Raw genomic sequence first — 26,692 nt, 5'->3', positions numbered from 1 at the left:
AACAATATCAACTAACTGGACCAACCAGAGGTCCCAAGGAGTAAACCACCAGCTAAAGATTATACATGGAAGTATCTATGGTTCCAGATACATATGTAGCAGAAGATGGCCTTATCTGACAAAAATGGGAGGGGAGGCCCTTGGTCCTGTGGAGTCTTGATGCCCCAGCGAAGGGGGATGCTAGCAATGAGGCAGGAATGGAAGAGTGGGTGGAGGAGCACTCTCATAGAGGCAAAGAGGAGGAGGAAGATGGGGATGGGGTGGGGGTTTGTAAAGGGATAACCGAGAAGAAGAATATCACTTGAAATGTAAGGGAATAAAATGATTAATTTTAAAAAAAAAAAAGAAATAAGAAAGGAGACAGAAGAGCTAGCTATTCATTGTGAAGCCTCCCATATAGAACGTGAGGTCAGTATGGTTGTGTGTGGATATGAGCATGTGTATGTTCCTGTATGACTGCACATTCAGGAGTGTCATCTCCTTAGGGAATGTCTGTGAGGATCTTGACTTTTGCAAGAAAACATGGTTTCTACCAAGCCACTTTGACACTCTTGAGTACTCAGGTTATAAGACAAAACAGAATCTTTATTTGCATATGTAAACTTTCTGTATTTTGTGGGGGTAGAGACAGAGGAGGGGAGAGAGAGAGGAGAGGTGAGGGAGAGGGAGAGAGGGAGCAAGAGAGAGAAAGAGAGAGAATTAGGTAATGATACTTTGTGTAATAGAAACACCAAATGCTTTACAATATTTTTAGAACAAGAGCTAGAGACTGGGAAACATACTTATGTCTTGAAGAAATTACAGAGACACTAGATACAAAACAGAGTATTCTTTTAATGATTTAGCTCATTAACTGCATGTGTTAAACCATCCCTAGAATGATACTAACCTCATAGAAGAAGTTTAGAGTGCTACTTCTGTTTCTATTTGTTTGCATAATTAAAGAACGATTAACTATAGATATTCATTTAATTTCTGGAAGATTTTGCTGTGAATCATGAGGTTCTGGTACTAATTATGCTAATAGTAATGTCTTCTTCACTAACTCTTCTTTTGATTACAATGAAGTGTCTCTCTATTTCTTCTGGTCAGTTTTAGATTGAAGTCTATTTTGTCAGATGAGGATATCAATGCTGACTTGCTTCTTGGTCCCATTTAATTAGAGTTCATTTGTCCAACTTTTACTCTAAAGCAATGCCTATCTTTAAAAGTTGTATTTCTTGGAGGCCTCAGGCAAATGAATTTTGCTTTTTGATCCATTCAGTCATCATCTGTGTTTTAATTTGAGAATTGAGGCAATTGATATTTAAAGTTATAAGTGAAATACATGTTTTAATTGTAGCCATTGTTTTGTTGATTTTTGGTGGTGTTTGTGTTCTCGGTGGTATTTTGTATTTTAGTAGTTATGGTTTTGTAGTTCTTTCTACAGTCTCTCAGCTATGTGTATTCCTCTATTCGTCTCAAAATAGTACTTCTTTATGTTTGTTTTGTTAGATTAATTTTTTCTTAGGGTGTCTATGTCATGAAAAGTTTTTCCTTATCTTTTAATTATGGCAGGTAGTTTTACTGGGTACATTAATCTAGGTTAGCCACCATAGTCTTTTAGAATTTAGACAAAAAGAGGTCAAAGGAATACAAATTGGAAAGAAAGAAGTCAAGATATCACTACTTGCAGATGATGTGATAGTATACTTAAGTGACCTCAAAAGTTCCACCAGAGAATTCCTACATCTGATAAACAACTTCAGCAAAGTGGCTGGATACAAAATTAACACAAACCACTGGTTTCTTAATAAACTTTGAAAGCCAAAAGATCAATGAGTTATTATCATTGTAGAGTTCTTTTGTTAGTTCTATATTTGATATGAACAGGGTAGGTTGGAGTAGAGGAATGGATGTGTGAGCTTTGGATCAAGCCAGTTGTTGAATAAGTCTCAAATAGAATGAAATCAAGTGAACATCATGAACTGGTCTGATGTGCAGGTTATGTATCTTAGTCCAAACCTTAAGTATTGTAGTTAATATGGGCTTAGGAGGGATTATAGAAGAGAGGATTAAGCAGCATCAATCTGATAGCCTCTGAAGTAGAATGTGTAGAATCTGGCTTCAAAACCCTAAACATTGGTTGCAGCACAGGCATGATTAGTAGACTATGTCACTGTATGTGGGGCCCTGGCTAGGTCGAGGGCTTCGGAATGGGTCATGAAGGATAATAAGAATTCCCCTGAGTAGATCCTTGAGAAGCATCAAAATTATAAGATTTAACCCATTAAATATTTTCTCCCTTTGTTCCCTTGGCCATAATCCCAATTTACTGACATAAATTTAAATTCTTATTTTTCTACTTTGTGGCATTTAGTTGTCTTTGAAATTATTCACATCTCTTGTGTTGATATAATCTGACGTATTTCTGGGGCATTTAAGATTTGTATTTATTTTTTAATTTCATTTACTTTATTTGTTTTCTGTAATATATATAAAAATCATATTCCTATACCCAACTACTCCCAGATCTTTCCCAACTCTTATCCACCAAACTTCATATTCTTCCTCCCTTTCTCTCTTCCTTAATTCCCTCAAACAAAAACAAAAGCAATATACAAAATCAAACAATACAAAAAAAGCGCAAAAAGCATACATGAAACTTTTAGATGCGTCAGATATGTATCCATCTCATAGAGTGTGCCTTAAATCCAATTTTTAAAAAATGGTTGGTTACTTCCATAACATTTGTACCGCTTTTGTACATCTTGAGGCACATTTCTATTATAGGTCATAAGATTTGTAGATATTGTTGATTAGTTTTCTTTTTGGTAGCGTGCAGAATACCTTTCAGAACTGTAAATGTTAGTAAGGAGGAATGAAGCTTTTAGTGTGTTACCAGCTTTATTTCAGCATATCCAAGGACATAAGTAAGTTGTATCTTTAGCAATAGGACCTTACAATCAGGTTGTTGGGGGTAACCAACAGACTTGTCAATAGCCTATGATGTTGAGGGGGTGAATTATGGAACCCCCTTTTAAAAGATTCAACAAGATATAATTCATTCCTGGCACTGGAGGTTTTATTTAGTAGCATAATGTGTCTACCAGGGGTATTGTCTCCCTCATTATTTGGTATTCCATTTAAATTCCTTTCATATATATATATATATATATATATATATATATATATATATAATCTAGGAAGCTTCTACAGTGGTAGGTTTCCATATGACATGCCACCTTCTTAAACATTTAATCTTATTCTTGTTTCCCATTTATCTCTTTACAATGCTAAAAATGAGTTTCATAAGGATAATATCTGGGTGAAATATTGGATGTCAATGCAAAGATTAAATCTTAAAGGAGATAATAGAGAATCTGTTTTATCACAACTTCTAGCTCTTAGATATAAATGCAATTCTCTTTACAGAGTCACTGAATGCCTGTTTCACTTGCTTGTTCCTTAAGGTATAAATGAAGGGATTCAATAGAGGTGCAACAGAAGTAGTGAGGACTGAAACTCCTTTATTTATAGCCACTTCATCCTTAGCTGATGGCTTGATGTAGATGAAGATGCAGCTTCCATAAGTGATGGAAACCACAATCATGTGAGATGAGCAGGTAGAAAAGGCCTTTTTTCTTTGCTGTGCAGAAGGAAATCTCAGAATTGTTCTGATGATGTATGTATAGGACAGAATCACACAGATTAGGGTAATAATGAGTGCAAAGACAGCCACAAGTATAACCATCTGTTCTATTACCCAAGTGTCTGAACATGAGATCTTTATAAGGGGACCTGCATCACAGCTGAAATGATCAATGACATTGGAGTCACAAAAGTCAAGTTGGAGGCCTAAGCTTAGGGGTGGAATAATAATCATTAAGCCAGACACCCAACATGTGATGACTAGTAAGGTGCACACCCTGGGGTTCATGATGGCCATATAATGAAGAGGTTTACAGATGGCCACATAGCGGTCATAGGACATAGCTGCCAAGAGAAAAAATTCAGTTGCTCCAAAGAGAATACCAAAGAATATTTGACTTGCACAAGCATTATAGCTAATGGTATTGTCTCCACTTGATATACTGTATAGAAATCTGGGAATACAGACTGTGGTAAAAGAAACTTCTAGGAAAGAAAAATTTCTAAGGAAAAAGTACATGGGTGTTTTAAGATGGGGACCCACCAAGGTGAGGGTGATGATAATCAAGTTTCCTGTCACACTCAGCATGTATGTGAGAAATAGGAAGATAAAAAGCAGAACTTGAAGTTGTGGGTCATCTGTTAGTCCCAGCAGGATGAAAGTTGTTATTGTCGAGTGATTTCTCATTACTGACCTTTGAAATCAAGATTTTATAAAGTCACCGTTAGTGAAAGTCTAACAAAGGGCTGTAGATTCAGAGGCCAGCAAGCCAGCCTATATTTATTTTCTAACTATTGTCTGGGTTTCCAAATGAGCAGTGAGAATTTTCTTGAGGACTCAATGTTATTGTAAAAGAGCCATTTCTAAAGAATTATCTGTTACTCTAAAGGATGTCCAAGTGTAGTTAATCCTTATGTAGATAGGACTAATAAATAATGCCACCCAGCAGGCACACAGATCATTATATTAAGACAAATTTTGGATATCAGATGCATAAAGATATCTAAGAACATGAATTTGTTTCAGCTGTCACTACCTGGATAAATATAAGATTTTTTTTTTAAGTATAAGATGTTTCTCTCCGAGAAAAAAAAAAATTAAGCAACAGAGATGACAGCAGATTTCTTGCATCTATTTTATCTATAGTGAAAATGCTATGTTCAACACACTTTGAAAGGAATATATTCATGTGCTTTTGTTATACATTTCTATTAGTGGATTGTGGTCATTCACTTCAAATAGCTAAAAGTAACAGTGCATTTTACTATCATTTATTAGATATTCAAATTTTTCAATTTTTTTTAAAATACAAGTGATCTGATGAGGGAAAAGGATAACATGGAGCTCCTAAGAAAGGAAAGGTAAGTGCATAAAATAACAATATGGATCCCTAAAAAAAAACACAAGGTATCATACTATTAGCTACTTACCTAAAAACCATAATGAAAGTACTTCAGTTTACAAATATACATAGTTTAAATAAACTTTCCTTATCTGAGCTGATGGTGCTCTCCAAGAGTCAAAGACCACATAACAAAAATTTTCAAACCATATATAAGATGCCTCTTTTAAGTTGTTGACAAGGGCTCTCTAAGGAACTTTGAAAACATAAAGCTTATTGTTATTTGCCTTGGCCCCAGAGATGGAAAGTAAGTACTCCCTATTTCTGAAGATACCATAAGCTTCAGAAATAGGCCCAGAAGCCCTGAGCTGGAACTGACATAAACCCACCATTCCTAAGGACTAGCATGTAGGATACCAAAAGGCACCATACAAACTTTCAAAAGAAGGAGGCAAATAACAATCCTACTCTGCCATGATGCCTATAAATCACATAGCACAATAGCTATGTGGGTACAGTACTGACACACATATCTTGGCAATGAGCAACTCCTTTCTAAATGAACTTAAGATCCATTCAACAAGAGAGATACCATGCATAATATTGGTAACCTAGCTGACTGCACAGTGCTAGGGAAATCATGGTTAGTTATTTGTGGAGAATCTAAAACCACTAGTTTACTAAACCAGCATAATCTCCAATAACAATCTATAAACATTTGTTCATATACTCACAGATAAATGCAGTCTTCACCATGCATCAAGGAAATGTCTCTTTGCAATAGGTGGAGACCATTACAGAAAACTACAACCAATAAGTACATAGAGTTGTGGAACCTGGTCCCAGTAGATATATCTGCAAAGCACTCCCACTTCTAAGGCTCATGGAACATTGCAGAAGAGTGGTTGGAAAGATTTTAAGAACCAGAAAATCCGGCACTTTGCTGTGAGGTTGTGTCTCCTGGTAACATCAGAAGCTACCTATCTCACTAACATGATTGCTGAAGCATGAGCTGACAAGGATGACACCAATGAACATGTCAAACCACATCGAGGCAATCTCATAAGACTTCAACCCTACACAAAGAACTGTAGACAACTGGGTAAAGCTGGGAGCAGCAGAGGTGAATCTCCATGAGGAAAAGCACACCAATTTGTTGTCCATTGCCAAATTCTCGGCTCTGAGAACATATACAAGTAACATAGTATGAACCCAACAGGTTATATTTAGGAATACAATGTATACACAAATATTTATACATTCAGTTACACTTGATGAAAATATAGGCAGTGATCTGAAAGAATGTTATAATTAAAATATATCTAAAAAAAAATCAACCAATCCCCAAAAAGACTATTTATCAGGATTGAACTATCTGTGAATTCCAACTCTGGAATTTAGTGGGTTTTTAGGAGCCACTAAATCTTCATTTGTTTTGAAGCCCAGTGACACATCTAATCTTTGTCTTGCCTGCCATTGCCACATCATTAAAAGAGAAAGCTTTATGGTTCTTTAATTGATCCCGTGTCCTTCGAATTTTCTTGTAGCTTTAGATCTCTATTTTTACTGATTTAAGTTATCCTTTCCCTATTAATATGTGAAATACTTATGATTAGATCTCTTGGTTTAATTTTCAGTTTTATTAAAATTCCTAACACCAGATCTAGTCATCTTATGAACTCTTGCTCACCATGTAGATCTACACAGGATCCTCTTGCAGATATTTTTTTTCCACTGTACTAACTGGATGTTTCTCAGATACTCAATAATCGTGTTCTTTAAGTGAAGGCATCCTCCTTCCACCTCTGACCTTCTTCTGAAATTAACTGCTTTTTTTATTGGATATCTTATTTATTTACATTTCAACTGCTATCCCCTTTCCCTGTTTCCCCTACGAACCCCCCCTATTCCCCTGCTTCTATGAGGGTGCTCCCCAAACCACTCACACCTCACCACCCTAGCATTCCTCTACACTGGGGCCTTGGCCCTTGACAGAACCAAGGGCCTCCCCTGCCATTGATGCCAGTCTCTTTTGTTTAGTGCTGAAGGATCTTCATGAAAAGCTCCTTTTAGATTTCATCACTTGCCATGTATTTTGTTGTTGTTGTTGCTTTTGTTTGATTTGTTTGTTTTTGGTTTTTCTTTTATTGTTTCCTACATGTCTTCAATTTCACTAGCATTAAGCACTTGCAGTTTTTGATATTTTTATATGTTATTGCCTCTATAGTTGTGTGCGTGTGCGCGCAGGTGCACATGTGTGCACCAGTGCACATGCACACACACACACACACACACACGCACACGCACACGCACACGCACAGGCACACGCACACGCACACACACATGCACACACATACACCATATTTTGCCAGACTGACTCCTATTAGTTCTTCAGGGCTCCCCTAGGATATTAAATCCTTAATAGTTACTTTATGTACCCACCTAGAGAATTTAAATTTTTCTATGTGTATGGTTTCAAGGTCAACCATTTTGTATATGGACAGCAAATAGAGGCTTATACTTAGAAGAGATATTTCTCTTTCTCCCAGAGTGTAGTAAAGGCTCCCTCTTTACAGCAAGTGAAAACAATCACACACACACAAAAAACTTAACACAATGTAGACATCAACTAAAAGATCTTGGTGTAGCCCAGCTCCAGTGGATAGATACATTACCACAGCTCCTACAATTACAGCACAAAGAACATCATGGAAAAGAAAATACAAATATTGTAAGAGAAAGAATACCAGAAAGTCTTCTATAAAAAAAAATGTTTTTTTCTGAAAATGTCTGCACAAATAAGACTGAAACAATGATAATATCTATGGGCATGTTAACTTGGAAGGGGAAAAACTTTCTAGAGTAAACAGTTAGACAAAGGACTACATGCCCTATCTTTAGATGCTCTTGAAACTACTTAATTCAGAGAACACACTTCACAATTTTATTAATTGCATGAGTGACTAAAACTTAAATTTTACTTTTATGATTCTATTCCTTATGCCAGTACTAGAATATTTATTTAACTGTCCATTTTGCACTATTTGATATTGACCTCAGTGATTAGAGTTTCTAGAAATAAAAATTCTTTACAGAGAGATAAGTAAACATTTTGAGTATTAGAAAATAATGTCATCCTGTACAGATAGTTAAAAATGGAATAGATTCTTAAAAGTTGTTATTCAGTTTTCTGTTACCTTATTTTACCTCACCAAAATAAACTAATAATACATCAAAGTATTAGTATAGTCTGAACATTCCACTATCTATCACTCTTTAAGGTTAAAGTCATGATCCTGCTATGTTAGTGAATCACTTCCTTCTGCAGTAAGTGGGAATCACTTACAGCACTCACTATGTGATTACTTGGTAAGAAAAGTTTAGCTTTTAAGAAAGGTTATTTAAGTACTTTTTTGGCTTCTTTGGTGCACCTGGTACCACTTAAGAATCGTACTTAGATCGTACTTAAATATGTTGCTATCCAGGATAGATTAGATATTTGGAATCAGACAGTAAAATTATATTCTAGTGACTAGTTAGATATCTATCAACTAATGTTATCTGTGTAGAGTCTAATTCTTTCTTATCTAAAATGGAAAAAATAACAAAAAATAATAATTTTCAGAATTTGTGTTCGAGAAAGCAACCTATGAAATGGGAGAAATATTTTCAGAGCACACATTGAAAAAACTAATCTCCAGTAGTCAAACACTCAGCAATTCATTTTGACAATGGAAAAAACCATGAATAGATATTTCTCCAAGGAGATATAAAAATGTCCCAACATACATGTGAGGAGTTCATCATTAGTAATTACCAGAAAAACACAAGTCAAAACTATGATGGGATGTAACTTCATACTTACTAGGATATTATTAACAATGCAAATATACACTATCTTGTGAGTATGTAAAGCTTGAAACTTTATACAATGTTAATAGAAATCAACTTCAAGAAACATCATAAAAAGTCCTCAAAAATCAAAGCTAGGATACAATCTAGCAATACATTTCCTTGCCAAATATTCAAAAGATTGAATTAGTTATCAAGTAAATGTCTGACTTCTGTGAGCATTGTAGTGTAATTCATAAAACACAAGCTTCAGAAATGGCATAAATATACCCCCAACAGATAAATACTTTAAAATGTAGCATACCTACAATGGAGGAGTATGAGATCTGGAAATCCTACAACATGCAATAAAGATGGACCTGAAGGGCATTTGAATGGGAATTATCCAGCTAGAGAAGAATGAATAAATCTATGTAAATGAGGTATCTGGAATAGTCAAACACACAAACTCAGAGGAGAGAGAGAGAATGCTTTGAATGGCAATGACCCCAGACATTTGAATATTGGCAAATGTTTGGATATTGGCATGTTGTTCAACAGCTTTAAAATTTTTGTACAAAGATGAGTACATTATGATCTGCTGTACTATAATGGCCCATGATTTAGAATTTCTTATTATACACTGAAAACATTAGGAGCAATGCTATCATGTAAAGCTGAATTATAGAATACTAAACAAAGGAAAAAAACCAATGAAGAAATACAAAGAAACTTTTTTAAAAGATGCATATGTGTTTTGTCTTCATCGTCATGGTAGTTTCATGGGAATTTATTAAGTGTCCAAGCTCAACAAAATGAGTCATATCTATCTATGAAATTATCTGTCTCTCTGTCTGTCTGCCTATCTATAGTACTTCATTAAAGATGTTCAAACATAAGGTACATATCAAACACCATAGCACTATTAAAGTGAACTGTAGCTTCTTAATTCTTTACAGGTTGTGACAGATTCTGCTCAGTGGCATCAGTTGCTACATACAACGCTCTCTGTCTCTTGTTAATAAGCTGTTTTTCAATCCTATCTGCTATTATCAGCATCATTTAGAATATTTGTACGCTACTTATTCTGAATTTCCCCCAAAATAGATTTGGCTATTTAAATTACTCCCCCCTTTCTATTTGATTCTGTCCCAAACTTTAAGTTTAACAAATTTTCTACCTACTTTTCTTCTTTGAAAAAATTATTTTTAGTATTTGTAATTTTTGTATATGAGAACACATTGTTCCTATATCAGAAGATAGAGTCCTCCAATTTTCCTATTTTGCAAGAATTTTATCTTCTCAGAAATCTTTTTGTAAGTACAGGATAGGAAAAGTTGTGGTAAGGGCCATGCTTACCTTGTAGCCTCTGTTCTCCATGGTCTTCTTCCTTAACTCCAAAATTCCTTTTGCCCAGCTTCTGAGGCATAATGATGGTGTATATTTGTTACATGGAATGCACCAATCTGACGCCCTCTTGGCTCTAGTATTTCTGAGGAGTGAAGAAATTTCTATCCTCCTTACATTAGAAGATATTGTTTTATTTTATGTTGTTTTTCCCTCTTTCAACAGTTGGAATATATGAATCAATTTCAAATTAGTTATCTACTGTGGTTTCTACTTCTTGACTAACAGTTGGTTAGACTTCACATCTTAAAATTGATTTAATTTGTACTAAAACTCTGTCAGTAATTTTATTTATTGCTTGACCATCAGCTTCCAGGCATGTCTGTAGTTGACTAAGTTTTTAAACATGTGTAATTCTGTAAATAATATTATCAAAAAACTTCTCATAGATGTTGATTCTACAGAATCTCTCAGCATCCCTATATTTTTGCAAGGAAATAGAGGAGTAAGATTTTGATAGTAATGAAAAATTTGAAACTAGAATATTTGAAGTATCATTCTCGAGAGTATCACAAAACTTTATGAAAATTAAAGTATGAAAATCACTTAGGAAAGAAAATATTTGCTGTTTAACCATAACATATCATCTGTGTCTTCCATCACTGCATTCTTATGTCATAAGTAGTCATATAAATTGCTTGTATACATTATAATTGAGATACAGATGAAGAACTATTGTTTGTTGCTCCTTTTACCTGCATTAAATTTCTCATTTTGTTGATGTCATTTTTACTCATGGATCTTTTTCACCAAAAGAAAAGGCCAAACTTCTGATCATAGAATAATACCCCTCATCTAGCATTATTTTTAGTGATAGTTATAAATAACATGAACATTTATATAACCTACAAGCACAGTCTCCAGGGTTATTACTATATATCTTCATTGTTGAATGAAATGATCATGGCCCCCAGGAGAAAACAATTAGTTTTTTGTGCAAATGATGTTTTACTTATTATACACTTAAAATATTTCTGCAAATAATGTCAGCCCTCTGGGCATGGAAAAACAAAATCTTCCTTCCTAGACACATGAGTCTTATAAATCCCATAGGGAACATATAGAACAGCTCAGTTCCTTTTCAAAGGATCATCCCAGGAAAGTGGACACTTACACAGAAAACTTAGGGGATTGTTGCTGATCTGGTTGAACTTGTACTGACGTGCTGGCCAAGAAGATCAGCCAATGTCACAAACTACAGCTTCCCAAGGGTTTTCAAAAAATCCAAATAGAAGTTTTTCTTTTGGATAATTCTTAGTTCCCTTGGGAATGATTTTAGTGACAATCCATTATTTTTGACAATTGTATTTTGTCATTATTAGTTATAATTTCATTGTGTTAAATCATGCTTGCTAAGGGTTGCCATATTTACAGTGGGTTACATATGATATATTCATACACAAATAATGTATTTTGCTCATAGCCACCTCTCTGCTGCCCTCCCTTTCCCTTGTTCCCAGTTTTGCTGGTCCCTTCCTTCCTTTAAATAGCCATTCTGCTTTTGTATCATGTACATGCATGTATAGACATGTGCACATACATGTCTATGCACGTATGCACACTATTTACTATATAGTGAAATCTAGGTCTGTAAAAAGAAATGATACATCATTTTCTTTCTTGGCTCTTTCTCCCTTCTCTTTAAATTCTCTCCTTTCTCAGAATAATATTCTTTCTATGTTCCCAAGAAACACACAGACATACACACACATACACACATACACAAATACAAACAAGCACACATGCACACACAGATGTACACATACACACACGTACACAAATACAAACACACACACACATGCACATACATATACACACATACACACACATATTCACACACATACACAAATACACATACACACACATATACACACATACACAGACACACATATACACATACACACACATATATACACACATACATACACACATCCAGATACTGCATATGACAAAATATATAGTATTCATCTTTCTGAATCTGTAATATTTTATTAATTAGATGAGTACTATAATCCTCTCATTTTTCTTTAAATGACAGAATTTTGTTTTAATTTGTGGAGGAATACATACAAGTCCATTAAATTTATAAAAGTTGTTTTTTTCATTTTTTATTGGTTATTTTATTTACATTTCAAATGTTATCTGCCTTCCCAGTTTCCCCTACACAAAACCCCTATCCTCTTCCCCCTCCCCAACCTGCCCACCCACTCCTGCCTCAGCACTCTAGCCTTCTCCTACCCTGGGTCATGGAGCCTTCACAGGACAAAGAGGCTCCCCTCCCAATGATGCCTGATAAGGCAATCCTCTGCTACATATGCAGCTGGACCCATGGTCTCCCCCCGCACCCCATATGTACTCTGGTTGGAGGTTTAGTCCCTGGGAGCTGTGGGGTTGGGGGTACTCTAATAGTTGCAGTAAAGTGCTTTAAGGTTCCTCTGGGCGGGTCATGCTTTCAGTCATTGAACAGAGCCTTCTAGACTCTCAAATAACACACACACACACACACACACACACATGCGCTCGGGGCGGGGGAGGCAGTTAATTTTAAATGCCTTGACTAGCTCAAAGACTGGGCAGTTCTAATCCTTCCTGCTGCTATCAAACACTCCCCTCCAGTCATTCTCAGTTAACATCTTTTAAAATCTATACTTCTTCTCTGCTATGCCAACACAGTTGGGGACGTGGAGCCACTTCCCCTGATTCTCACATGTCAGTGGGCCTTTCTTCTCCCTGTCATGGTGATCTCTGCCTTCCTCTCTTCCAGTTCCTAGCTTGCACAAATCCAAGGTCCTGCCTCAGTATACCTGGCCAGCCACTGGCTATTGGCCATTTATTGATCTTTCAAAAACCAAATTGGGGCAAGGACCTTCAGCGTTTGGACACGCAGATTCCCAATTTTGGGGGCTGGATAATTCAAAACATTAGAACCAATCCTTATCAATAATCTTCCTTATATTTTCATTGAAAAATTTCACTGTTTTGAACTAGCACATATTTATTATGCTTCATAAAGGAATTTATTTTGACATTTTTATACATGACAATGTATTACAGTCATGTCCATGCATCTGTTACCATTTAATGTCCCTCTCTCACTCCCACCAACCCCCTTTCTCTTCTCCTCCCTTCCCCTTCTTTACTACCTTTTTATTCTTTTAGTTTTGAGATTATTAATTACATCACTTCTCCATTTTCTTTCCTCCATCCAAACCCTTGCATATATTGCTCCTTGCTCTCTTTCAAATTCATGGCCTCATTTTTATTAATTGTTATTACATACATGTATGTATACATGTATAATTCTACCTTTAATATCTTAGTCTGTGACTCAAATGTACTTTTTTTCAGGTCTGAAGAAAAATTAAACAGGAAAATAAAAAATAAAAATAAATCTTCTAAAAATAATGCTCTACTTGACATATCATACAATAATTTTTATTTTTCATATTTTTGAGGTTGGCAATGTGATAAATGACTTAAAATAATTTCCCAATTATTTAGTATAGTTAAGACGAAATATAAGTATAGGTGTTTAGATAGTATTTTACTTGATTTACTAATATTTTGTTAAGAACTTTGTCTCAACTTGTTTCCTATGTAGCTGAGAATGACTGTGAACTTCTGATTCTCCTGCCTCTGTATCAAGTGATTGGATTTCAGATGGACACCACAATGCACTGGAACCCTGGGTTCCCTGTATGCTATACAAACACTTTATCTTCTCAGCTATATGCTCACCACCTGCTCCTCTTCCTTTACTTGTAAAAAATTCGTTGAGAAGTTTGTTCAATGTGTATTTTTTAATTTTATTTTATTTTTACTGAATATTTTATTTATTTACATTTCAAGTGTTATCCCCTTTCCCGATTTCCCCTCCACGAACGCTTCTCCCATCGCCCCTCCCACTGCTTCTATGAGGGTGCCCCCCCATCCTCTCACCCACTCCCTTCTTACCACTCTGGCATCCCTTACACTGGGGCATCGAGTCTTCACAGGACCAAGACCCTCTCCTCCCACTGATAACAGAGAAGGCCATCCTCTGCTACACATGTGGCTGGAGCCATGGATCCCTCCATGTGTACTCTCTGATTTGTGGTTTTGATCATATCCATCCTTCCCCCTTTTCCAAGGTTCAACGCTTCTTACCTTCCTATCCAGCTTTGTGAATTTATCGCCCATCAAGGTCAATTTATGGTAAGTAAATATTCCTGGGTGAGTGATCTTCTGTAGCGTCAGAGAGACATATGAGGGCCCACACTTTTTTATAAAAAGTTGACCCTTTCTCTCCTAGCAGTGTTCAATTCTCAGTAGGCCCTCCTCTCTACATACTGGGATACGGTCTGTTTTAGATGTGTACAGGTATGGTACATGGTGTCACACTCCTATGACGTCATCTGTGAGTGTCCCTACTGTGTCCAGAAGACAATGTTTCCTTATAGCAATCTACCACCTCAGGATCTTAGATCTTTTCTGTCTCCAGGTTTCGTACATAGGATCCATTTTGAGCTGTCTGTCCCTTTAATTTTAACCCAATTGTATTTTTGTATTTAAATTTAGGGTTTTTTTTTTTTTGATAATATGGGTTTTTAATTCCCTTTTAATCTCGGTCTTTTAATTGATATGGGCAAATTAGTCACATTTAAAGTAATTTTTATATAATTCAGATAATATCTCCTCCTATATTTGTAATTTTATACTTATTTTTAATATTTTACATTCTTAATAATAAATTTATTTGGTTTCATTTACCACTCATCCTAATATATCGTGTGTGTGTGTGTGTGTGTGTGTCACTTTTTAAATGGTTATTCAAGAGTTCTAACATACAGTATAAATCTATGTCAACTTCAAACTATACTCTACCTACTTGTGTAGAATGGCATCTTATGACAATATGTTCTCATAGAAGACAATACCTTCTATGGCAATGATGTCATACATTTTGTATATTCACATCTTTGTTGTTAATAAGTTGATAATACTATATATTTGAACAGGTATTTGTTTTTCTGGTTCACTAAAAATACTTGATTAGAATATGGCTCAATGTTTAAGAGCATTTATTGCTTTTGTACAGGACCAGGGTTGGAGTTCCATGGTAGTTCACAACCATATAACTCCAGTTCCAGAGTATCTGGTGGCCTCCTTTGACCTTTTGGGCCTGAGGCATGTATGTGTACGTACACACATTCAGAGAAAACCCTCATACATGAAATAAAGTGGTTATATATTATAAAACATTTCAAAGAACTTATTTAACTTGATTTAAATTTACTTGTTCATTATTCAGCTACCTCTCTTCTTTAGAATGAAGTCTCTGACCTATATAGTTTTCCTTCTGCTAGAAGAACTTCTTATAGCATTTTTGCTAGATCAACTCCATTGATAACAAATCTATCCAAAGTCTGTATTTTCCATCCCTTTGAAGAATAAATAATAGAACTTAGTGAACTTTCTTTTCCAACTCAACATTTTCTTTCCTATGTATTTTCTCATTAAAATATGCTTTGAATTTACCTTTTTAAAACCTGTCACTCTTGTATCTGGATGTTAATTTTTGTATCTGTGAGTTTTCCCACCCATGCATAAGGTCCCTGAAATAACAACTCTGAGACTTCTATATATTATTACATGTTGAGGTCAATAGCTTTGGTTCTGTTCTCCATCTAGCACACATCTTAATTACCTTAATTAATAAAAAAAGAAATGTATTTTATTCTATGTTCTTCCATGTGGCTAATTACTGGTCATCAGTTTCATACAATACAAATTTTATATATTTTATCTTTTTTGTTTTTCTGAATTTGAATATGATACTCATTGTTGTAATTAAAATATATCCAGTTTCGTATATGCTCTACTCTAAGTTTCTTGAATCTGTGTTTCAATTTTTGTCATGAATTAAAGTTTTTTATTGGCATTGTTTTTGTAAAATTTTCTTCTTCTCATATTGAAACATTTCAAATTCTTTAATTTCTTCATCAATATGGTAATTTAATTATTTATACACATGTTTCATACTGAAAAATAGATCCACAAGGTCTGTGCTTAGAAAGAATTTTAAGTGAGAAAATAAATGCCAAATAATCTCAAAACTGTCATCAATGTTGCAGAACTAGTTATTGTTGAGCTCTGTCTCTTCCTGCCTCCAAAGTTGTACTGGGAACCTAACACCTTAGACCTGAGCATGGGACTGGGAAATTCTTTAATTTTTGGAAGTTCTGCTTTGTTAATTAAATATTTCTTTTTTATTTAAAAATACTGTTTAGTAGGTTTCTTCTGCACTCCTCTTTAGGAATTACTGACCCATTGCTTTCTGCATCTGATAAACAGTGTGTCTATCAAAGGCATTCTTCACTTTTAATTTATTTTAATTTCTAGGATCTCTATTTGCTTCCTTCTTTTGGTTTTTGTTTCTCTACTTAAAATAGTTAGCAGTTAATGCATGGTATCTTCTCACCTGAGCTCCTGCCATATTAATCATTCAATATAGTGAACTAGTAATCATAGTATTAAATTGCCAATCAAAAGGCTCCAATTTCTAAATTATGTATGGCTCTAGTGATGATATCTTCTGTAATGCTTGTGATTGTTTTGTTGAAATAAGAACATGTTTTATTAGTCATTGTATTTGGTGATCTAGTAGCAAGGGGAATAAGGTACCAGACAATTTGATATAATCCAGTTCTTTCTTCTGTCTCTCTTTTTGACTTGGCTTCTGTAAGAAGACTTTTTCAGCATAAATAAGTCTGTTTTTACTTTACAGGTATAACTTGTCATTATATTATAGTATTGTTGGTGTGGTGGCTGATGACAGTAGGTTTTTTTAATGATAAAAATCTGAAGAGGTTTGCACCCCCATAGGAAGAACAACAATATCAACCAACCAGACGCCCCAGAGTTCCCAGGGACTAAACCACCAACCAAAAAAATACACATGGAGGAATCTCTGCATATGTAGCAGAGGATGGCCTTGTCAACATCAATGGGAGGGGAGGCCCTCGGTCCTGTGAAGGCTTGATGACCCAGCATAGGGTAATGCTAGGATACTGAGGCAGGAGTGGGGGGTTGTGAAGGAAGAACCCTCACAGAGGCAGAGGGGAGGGGATGGGTTAGGGGATTTGTGGAGGGAAAATGGGGAAGGGGAATAACATTTGAAATGTAAATAATTTTTTTAAAAGTAAAAGATCACTTTTACTACAATAATAAATTACTGGAATAGTCTACTACTTGTAGAGGGAAAATTAGACATTTTAGGGATATTTGTCAATACTTGTGCATACCAAAGTGGCCGCACAACAGAAATCATTACACAATCACAAAATGGACTATATCAATTTTATGCATCTTTGTGTTTTCTTGTCTTTTTCTTCTCTTTGAATGGAGCCAAATGTGCCCTCTAAGTGCATGTACATATACACTTTGAAAACTTTATGTGTAACTTATTATTTTATCTGTATTTACTTCAGAAAGTGATAAAACAGACTAGCATCTAAATATATTTAGGGATGTACAGAACTGTATTCCTTGTGATCATAACAGGGTATTTGACTGAAAATAAAAGGTTATAATCATTAAGATCTAAATGATAATGGAATATAAGTAAAAACCACACAAGAAATATTACTCAAAATTTTATCAGTATCTCCAAGATAAGCATATTATCTGAAACATTTCTGTATTAAATTGTCACAAATCTTTAAAGAGAAAATAATAGGAAAAAAGGAAATATTTCTGTATAAATAAACCCAGACAGTTTTAACTCATGAAGATCAGCAGTTTGTCTGTGTTTTGCCCCCATTTTCCTAAATTAGAGTTGAAATCTTCAGATAAGCTTTGCTAATCAAGAGGATGAATTTGCCCTTAGTCACTTATTTCTCATTTATCTTCTCCTTCCTTTTTTCCTACAGTTTATATTCATTCATTCATAAAATACTGTAAGTATGCAGTCTTTACAGTTTTTTCACACTTTGAATTTTCATTTTATCTTTCTGCTTACTTTACCCTACAAAGAAAACTTTCATAGTTTCATTTTTATCAATTGACTCAGTAAAGAATTTATAATCAAATGAATTATATAATTTCTGTTCTATAATGACGCTAGTACTTGAATGCTGTGCATATCATTCCATGTGAACACAGTGAAAATAATCAGAGCTTCAGATTGTTCTGGTTCATGAGAATAATTATTTCTTTAACTCACATAGGAATTACATGGAGGTCATCACACTGACCTGTGATTCAGATCAAGCTGAAACTAACAAACTGAACATCTAATCCCTTATCCAGTACCTAGTCAGACTCATAACTTCTCTCTCAAGACAATTAATCTTCTTAATGAAACACAGGAGTTAAGGGACTCATTAGCTACAGGACCAACCTTGAAACACTATTTTCATTTTCTTGGCTACTTCCAACAGTCATTATCTTGACTTTGAGTGTGGGGAAGCAAGCTTCTGTGAAGGAGACAATGGAAAGATGAAAGACAGTATTGTGTGTTGAATAATAGAAAATGTCAAAGACATTAGTAACTAGGATTCACAGTTTCCAGGATAATAAACAGGAAGTCAGCACTCCATCATTCTGCTCATGCCAACACTTTCTGTTCCTTTGGTAGCATGTTTAATAGGAATTACAATTGTGCTAGTAGAAATAATTTGAACCTAAAATCAGGACAACAAGGGACCCTTAGAGATCATGATTTTCTACTTAAAATATGATTAGTAAAAATAAAAACATTTTCATTTGAATAATCTGTTATTTAAAAAATAGTACCAAAGAATAAAATAATTTTCCTACTTTATATTTTCCTTTGAAAAATAAATTTAGAAACATCAATATACATCATCTTATATTTCTCTTTATTCTCTCTTTTCTGTCTATAAGTATAAAACATTTTAATAGATGTTGAGAAAGAGTCTATGAGGAGAAAGGCAGAGGTTTTCATTCAGCTCTGCCTTCAGAGGTCCACTTTCCTTATGATCACGTTAATTTCTTTGAAGAAAAGAGGGTCCGCTGGATCATGGTTTTGAAGGCTTGCTTCACTTGCTGGTTCCTCAGTGTATAGATGAAGGGGTTCAGGAGAGGAGCCACTGAAGTGTTGAGCACAGCTACTCCTTTGCTTAAAGTCACCCTCTCCCTTGCAGAAGGCTTAATGTACATGAAGATGCAGCTGCCATAGGAGAGGGAGACAACTATCATATGGGAGGAACAAGTTGAAAAGGCCTTTTTTCTTTGATTTGTAGAAGGAATTCTCAGAATTGTCCGGATAATATTTGTGTAGGAAAGAATAATTAATGTCAAGGTGACCATGAGTGTTACCACAGCTAACAAAAATGCCATGAGTTCTAGAAAGTGAGTGTTTGAACAAGAAAGCTGCAAAATTGGAGAAGAGTCACAGATAAAGTGGTCAATTATGTTGGAGGCACAGAAGTCTAACTGTAACAGAAGGATAATTGGTGGAAAGATAATCAGGAATCCTGCAAACCATGAGCTAAAGACAAGAAGAATGCACACACGGTTGCTCATGATTGTTGTGTAGTGTAGAGGTTTACAGATGGCCACATAACGATCATAGGACATGGCAGCCAGAAGGTAAAATTCTGTCACTCCCAAGAAAATGAAAAAGAATAGCTGAGCCACACAACCATTGTAGGAAATAGTTCTGTCTCCTGTTACAATAGTAACGAGGAATCTGGGGATGCAGACAGATGTGAATGATATTTCTAGGAGTGAGAAATTGCGAAGAAAGAAATACATGGGTGTCATCAGATGGGCATCTGAGAGAGTGAGGATGATAATGATGAGGTTCCCAGTCACACTTAGCATGTAGGTAACAAGAAGAAATGTGAAAACCACAGTCTGCCACTGTGGATCATCTGTCAGTCCAAGAAGAATAAAATCTGTCACTGCTGTGGAATTTCTCATAATAGTGTCTGCTTCTAAAGGCATTTCCTAAATACACAAATAAAAAAATCAACCTTGTGAATAAAAACATGAGCTTGTTGGTTGTGTCTGGTTTACTTTACTTATCATACTGTCCTTCAGATACATCTATGATGTCATAGATGTTAACATTTCTAATGTTGGGTATTATACAATGTATACATGAACAGAAATATCACTATACATTATTTTATATTTGTAACATAGTCGATGGAATTCTAATATTTTCAGAGTATAAATGTGTAATCATATAGGATAAATAAATTTAGATAACTAATTGGTAATGTATATATTAACTACAGCATAATTAATACGGTTGTATAGTTTACTAAAATTTACTTTGGGAGGAGATTTTATGACTCTTGCAGCAAAAAGAAAAGCAATAACTAGAAAATGATGGAAAAATAAGTTTCCTTATTGAAGTAATCATTTTACATATAAGTATCAAGACATATTTGTAGTCTTATATATCTAATTATATATATTATGTATACATATATTAGTCAATATATCTAATGAATAAAATACCTGGTCAAACAAATATACTTTAAAATTATTATTGCCATAATAATTTAAAATTGATTATGTTGTAAATCAAACAAAATACTTTAAAATGCTCTGTTCTTACTCATTTCATAATCACAACTTTGTTTTCTTCACCACGTCCTCATATATCTAGTCACAAGTCTATGTCTACTGAATAGTTCCTGAAACAAGAAAATGCCCAAAAACTCATTTTCAGTATAGTGTAGTAAAGTTCTCTAAAAGATTTTCATTTATAATGATTTCCTCTACATTTTAAAAATTCTCTGCCTTATCTTTCTTTTCCTCTTTTCAAAACTTTATACTTCTTGAAGATAACTCTGTGGTTTGGAGAAATGTGTTCTAGTGTGCACAAGTGGATATGTCTAATAGATGAAAGACACTTTAGTCTAATTCCAATGTTTATGTAGCAGGACATTTTCTATCTGCTATAATGTTGTTTGTAGAAATCTAATTATTCTATTATTGGATATGTTTAATTTACCACATTTCTATCTTGAAACTACACCATGACATATAAAGTAATACTTACAAAAATGACCTTATCTTATTTTGATGGTGAGACAAGTCATGTTATGTTGCCATTCTGGCTTTGAATTCATAATCTCATGTCTCAGCGCCATGATCTCTGAGACCACGGATGTGAACTGCTACTCCCGGCTCTAATTTTATTTTTGTGAACCATAAGTGTTCTTACCTTATTCTCTTTTGTAAATAATAAATGACACAGTTCAACAGCCAATGTAACTTTTCAGGAGAGAAAGATTATTTTCTTTCTTCCATATTTTGCATCTGCCATCACTTTTGCTGTCATATAGATGTTTTTTTTACTTTTTAAACCTATTCATCCATGCATGAAGTTATTCCAAAGTTTTAGTTTTGCCCCCATGTCCAGGCAACTTGCCTCGGTCTCCTCTGTTCTCTGCATACTTTACAAGTATTACTGCTGTGAAACAGAATAGTGTTTTCTCAGCATTAGTTGATTTATTTCAAAGGTCAATACATTTACCTCAAATTTTTACCTATAAGTTTTCTGACAAATGAGGTGGTCTCACATTCTGTCATCTGCTCTTTGTGATCACATATGGCAAGTCTACAGTTTCTTGTCTTCCGGTTTTACATGTTGGATCCTAATCTTCTCAATCCATGTTACAAAAATCCATGTGCAAAGCCAAAACAAAGGATACCTGCTTAGTATAGCAAGTGACTGCTTTCACTTTTGTACAAACTGATCCCATGGTTTCCATAAACTAAAAAGTATTGCAAGCTGGTATGATGAGAAGAACATGGAAAAGTATTTAATCCTATAACTTAGTTTTGCTACAGTATAAACATTTCATTGCAGTGCTAAATTTTTCTTTTATTTACATATGTAATTGAAATTGTGTTGTTTAGCTATATATTGCTTATACAGAACACAAACACATACTTGAAAAGCAAAAATTATCTTCCTGAAGAGACATACTTACTTTTTACTACATATTACTGAAATAGTCACTGTCATATCTAATGATTTATTAGTTTGTTTTAGTAACTTTTAGCACTTTAAAAAAGAGTTTTGTAACTAATTTATCCACTGTTATCTTGTGCTTGAAATAAAATCTCCAAAATATCAATAATAAAATAATTAAATACATAAATAAAATCCTAAGAATTCTTTTTAAAAAGACACATATCAACTCATTTCTCCTCATGAATCCAAGAACAATTAAGAACCTATGGTCCAGATTATTGTATCTCTGTATCTAAAGAAATAATACCTTGATAGTTAAAAATAAATTATCATTAAAAAGGTTAATATAATTTCTTTACTAACTTGATGAGTGAGATGATAGATTGATTCTAGAGCAATGCTATTCGCGCTAGTCCTAATTTTATCTATTCTATTTAGCTTGGACCCAAGGGGAATAGTTGAATGAGTAAACAGAAGACACCATGGAGAATAGATCCTCAGGATACTGAGCAGTAACATGTCCAAGTTACTGAACATAATTTAGAATAGATTAGGTATAAATGACCTGAAATCAAACAGAAGAATATAAAATGATTTATGTTTTATAACTAACTACAACTTTATGAAGAGAAAAATAAAAATTAGAAGCTGGAGAGATGTTTAGCAGTTAAGAACACTTAATGCTCTTGTTGAGGAACACCATCTGGTTTTCAACACTTCATAAGAGGTTTACACCATATACAATTCTAATTCCAGGAAATCTGACACCTCTTCTGACTTCTATTGTCACCAGGAACATATGTGGTATACATACATACATGCATGTAAAACACTTATATATGTAAAAACAAATATAAAAAAAACAGAGATCAATGGTGTCTAAATGACAACATATTAAACTGTGAATGAGTAGGATTTTTCTATTTTAGAGGCAAATGATAGTTAATTATGGGGTTTTAGAATGATTCGAGGTGCTCATTATTCTGCATGATGAAAGATATCAAACTTTTCTTTATGGTTTTATATCTTTCAACAACTTGTGATTATAGTCACTACCACTTGTTCATTCAATGATTATCTTTGAAAATCTATCCTGTTTTGAGTTCTTATGCCTTAGATTTTTTTTTTTTTTATTTTTTCGAGACAGGGTTTCTCTGTATAGCCTTGGCTGTCCTGGAACTCACTCTGTAGACCAGGCTGGCCTCAAACTCAGAAATCTGCCTGCCTCTGCCTCCCAAGTGCTGGTATTAAAGGCGTGCACCACCACAGCCCGGCCATGCCTTAGATTTTTTTTTCATGCCTTTGACTCTATATTCCTGTACTGCCCGATTTTGTGTGTCAACTTGACACAAGCTGGAGTTATCACAGAGAAAGGAACCTTCCTTTAGGAAATGCCTCCATGAGATCCAGCTGTAAGGCATTTTCTCAATTAGTGATCAAGTGTGGGGGCTCCATTGTGGATGGTGCCATCCCTAGGTTGGTAGTCCTGGGTTCTATAAGAAAGCAAGCTGAGCAAGCTAGGGGAAACAAGCCAGTATGTACATCCCTCCATAGCCTCTGCATCAGCTCCTGCCTCCAAGTTTCTTCCCTGTGTGAGTTTCTGTCCTGACTTCCTTTGGTGATGAACAGCAATGTGGAAGTGTAAGCTTGATAAACCCTTTCCTCCACAACTTGCTTCTTGGTCATGATGTTTTGTAAAGGAATACAAACCCTGACAAAGACAATACCTTAGATTCTAGGCATACAGAAATAATAAAGGCAGCACTCATTCGGATTTTACTTTCACAAAACAAGAGTGATAATTAGACATAATTTTGGAATCTGTCCCTTCTTCAAGTAAAATGCTAATAACATTCTTCCTGCACACATACCATCTTTTAAAATTTTTGATATTTTAATATAAATATAAAATTTCTTCCTTCTCTTTCCTATCTCTAAACCTTTCCATGTACTCCCCTTCTCTCTGTTTCAACTCTCTGGCCTCTTTTTTCCTACATTCTACACACACACACCTCAATATATAAATATAACCTTCTCAGTCTATGTAATTTATTTTTATGTATATGTTTCAGATATGATCATTTGGTATTGGATAACATTTTGGCATGCTCAGTGAACATACTGGATATATTGTCTTTCTAATCTGTTAGTGTAGACAATCAGTGTTTCATTGCCTAATAGAATGGATGATTTTGTATCAAACAAGTTCATAAACTGATCATAGATTCCTAGTATTTTAAGGGTCTATTTCTTAGGGATACTTTTAATATCAAGTGTTATGGCACTCTACATGATTACATATAAAATTACACAATATGAGTTAAAGAATGGCTTGCTTTAGGAGTGATTTTAAAGCCACTAACCAAACTGATTATCCATGAGAACTACCCCTTATAAATTCAATGCTATTGCTGTATCTTTAGGACTTCCTTCACCCCTGAGATCTAAACCACCACTTCAGATGCATAACTATACTCGAGTTAGAAGTTCAAATCTCTTATGAGTATATCTGACTTGAAGAATAAAATTACATTAACAATTGAAAAAGTGTTAGATGTAGTCTCTGCATGTAGATAGGCATTATCTAAAAGATTTTTAAAAGTGAAAAAAGAGTAAATACATAAAATATTTTAATTTCTATGACTCCAAAGAAAAATGTGATTTACATAAGTAAATCATTAAGATTTATTATCCCTAATGTTCACATGAGAAAACTGAGCTGCTTCCATTGTGATTAAAGGAATACCATGTAAGTCACTACACAAAGACAATAATTATTCTGTTATCACTGTTAGGTGCAAAAGATCTATTGGTTTTAAAAAAAAACTGAATGAGCAAAATGAGAAAATGGTTATATATCATTAAATTAGAACTAAAACTAATAGTTACACTTTATTAAGCACATCAGGTATATAGATATTTTGTGAGGATTTCATACCGATAGAGAACATTACTCTCCCTAATCTTCAACCATTGGAACTATCCCATTGTACGTTTAGGCAAATTCCCAAGGTTATATCAAGACTTTACACTAAGATTCTACAGAGCTAGTTAGAAAATAGCTGAGATGATACCTGAAGTAGCAGCTGTGACATCTGAGGAGTGAGGCAGAAGTTTCTTGTTAATCAAATTATTTAGTATAATGTATTTGGTATTGCCTTGTATTTTGATATTTTCTTAATTTGTTCCAAATTAATTAATTAATTTGGAACAAATTAAGAAAATATTAAAAAATGTTCTACTCAGGGCAGTTTGATCATAAGAATTAAAATGGTAGCTTTGTGAGTAAAAGGGAATTTTTCCATGTCTATGCCTCCAGTAGAAATCCTGGAAGGTATATCTTCAAAGAAGAGAGAGAGGAAGCACATACACTTGGAGTCTGTTGAATAACCACTTTGTAAAAACTCATTCACCACTGTTAAATGGTTATTGAAAGTTGGCTCTATCAGTTTGATAAGCAAAGGGTAAGAAAACAGACATGGGAATACTAATTAATAGAAAAATATAGTTGTGCTACACATAGTTCTTGGTCTTCATCAAAGAAGCTTCTTTTATAGTATGTGGCAGTGAAATATAGAGACCCATAGCTGGTCAAACAGCAGAGCAGAAATGTGTATGGAGTGCTTAGCCACAGACGTATCACATCTGCTTCACAAACCTTCCTTGAAGGCCTCAGAGGCCAATGTGGGAAAGCAGATTAAAATGACTAGAAATGGTAAGAACCAGAGTTTGAAGAGGACTGGTACAAAACTGGAACATGACAATACAGTTACACCCATGCACACACAGCTGATGCAGTTGCCTACACAAGGTCTGTACAAGTCTGGCCAAATAAACTCTCCAACAAGGAAGGGGAGGTCCATGTGAGACCCCACAACTAGGTAAGGAGTCATTGACAGCTGACAATTATTACATGAGTAGGAGCCAGTTTATTTATTTATTTTTTTAAGGAATATGGTGCAGTGGATGGCCCCACAACCATGTGCATCTGGGTATCAATAAGTATGTTATAAAAATATTTGAGGCTGGGACTCCTTTCCCTCAGTCTCTTCTCCATTTTTGTCCCTGCAGTTCTTTTAGACAGGAACAATTCTGGGTCAGAATTTTTGACTGTGAGATGGTAACCCTATTCCTCCACTTGATGCCCTGTCTTTCTACTGCAGGGGGATTCTACAAGTTCTCTCTCTCTACTGTTGGGCAAACCATCTAAGGCCCCTCCCTTTGAGTACTGAGAGTCTCTCACCTCCCAGGTCTCCCAAGCAGCATACACTAGCTGGTCAGAGCCACCACCACCACCACCACCACCACCACCACCTACACACACACACACACACACACACACACACAGCAGAGGACTGCCTGGTCTGGACTCAGTGAGAGAAGTTACACCTAACCCTCAAGAGACTTGAGGCCCCAGGGAGTGGGGAGTCCTAGCAGGGTGGGGGTGGGGTGGAGACATCCTCTTAGAGACCAGAGAATAGAAATAGGATCAGGAACTGTGGGAAGTCTGACAGGGAAAGGGATAACATCTGAAAAACTT

The 26,692-nt window shown here is 34.9% G+C and overlaps 2 protein-coding genes across 10 annotated transcripts; both read right to left on the bottom strand.

The window, feature by feature from the left end:
* Positions 1–2,867: 2,867 nt before the first annotated feature.
* Positions 2,868–11,039, bottom strand: LOC143436420 (olfactory receptor 6C2-like). 3 transcript variants are annotated; one of them, XM_076920771.1, is made up of 3 exons: positions 10,907–11,039; positions 10,164–10,296; positions 2,868–4,325 (listed from the first exon to the last, which is right to left on the bottom strand). In XM_076920771.1, exon 3 carries the CDS (start codon positions 4,316–4,318, stop codon positions 3,380–3,382), a length of 939 nt encoding a protein of 312 aa, XP_076776886.1. In that variant the 5' UTR covers positions 4,319–4,325; positions 10,164–10,296; positions 10,907–11,039; the 3' UTR covers positions 2,868–3,379. The 3 variants fall into 3 exon arrangements, 2 of the variants coding, with proteins under 2 accessions (XP_076776886.1, XP_076776887.1); XM_076920772.1 differs by having other exon boundaries at positions 10,164–10,224; XR_013106468.1 differs by lacking the exon at positions 2,868–4,325 and adding an exon at positions 9,099–9,214 and having other exon boundaries at positions 10,164–10,224.
* A 6,305-nt stretch (positions 11,040–17,344) lies between these two features.
* LOC143436419 (olfactory receptor 6C75) lies at positions 17,345–22,552 on the bottom strand. 7 transcript variants are annotated; one of them, XM_076920766.1, is made up of 5 exons: positions 22,516–22,552; positions 21,722–21,966; positions 21,397–21,645; positions 20,785–20,863; positions 17,345–20,165 (listed from the first exon to the last, which is right to left on the bottom strand). In XM_076920766.1, exon 5 carries the CDS (start codon positions 20,160–20,162, stop codon positions 19,194–19,196), a length of 969 nt encoding a protein of 322 aa, XP_076776881.1. In that variant the 5' UTR covers positions 20,163–20,165; positions 20,785–20,863; positions 21,397–21,645; positions 21,722–21,966; positions 22,516–22,552; the 3' UTR covers positions 17,345–19,193. The 7 variants fall into 7 exon arrangements, with proteins under 7 accessions (XP_076776881.1, XP_076776878.1, XP_076776879.1 ...); XM_076920763.1 differs by lacking the exon at positions 20,785–20,863; XM_076920764.1 differs by lacking the exon at positions 20,785–20,863 and having other exon boundaries at positions 21,755–21,966.
* Positions 22,553–26,692: the final 4,140 nt, after the last annotated feature.

The sequence above is a fragment of the Arvicanthis niloticus genome, chromosome 22 (genome assembly GCF_011762505.2).
Source record: "Arvicanthis niloticus isolate mArvNil1 chromosome 22, mArvNil1.pat.X, whole genome shotgun sequence".
Taxonomy (NCBI): Eukaryota; Metazoa; Chordata; class Mammalia; order Rodentia; family Muridae; genus Arvicanthis; species Arvicanthis niloticus.
Note: the sequence above shows the minus strand (reverse complement) of the source record. Positions and strands in the feature narration are given on the sequence as shown.

Excerpts from the sequence above, each read along its gene's own strand:
- LOC143436419 (XM_076920766.1), bottom strand. The coding sequence starts at position 20,162 with ATGCCTTTAGAAGCAGACACTATTATGAGAAATTCCACAGCAGTGACA.
- LOC143436420 (XM_076920771.1), bottom strand. The coding sequence starts at position 4,318 with ATGAGAAATCACTCGACAATAACAACTTTCATCCTGCTGGGACTAACA.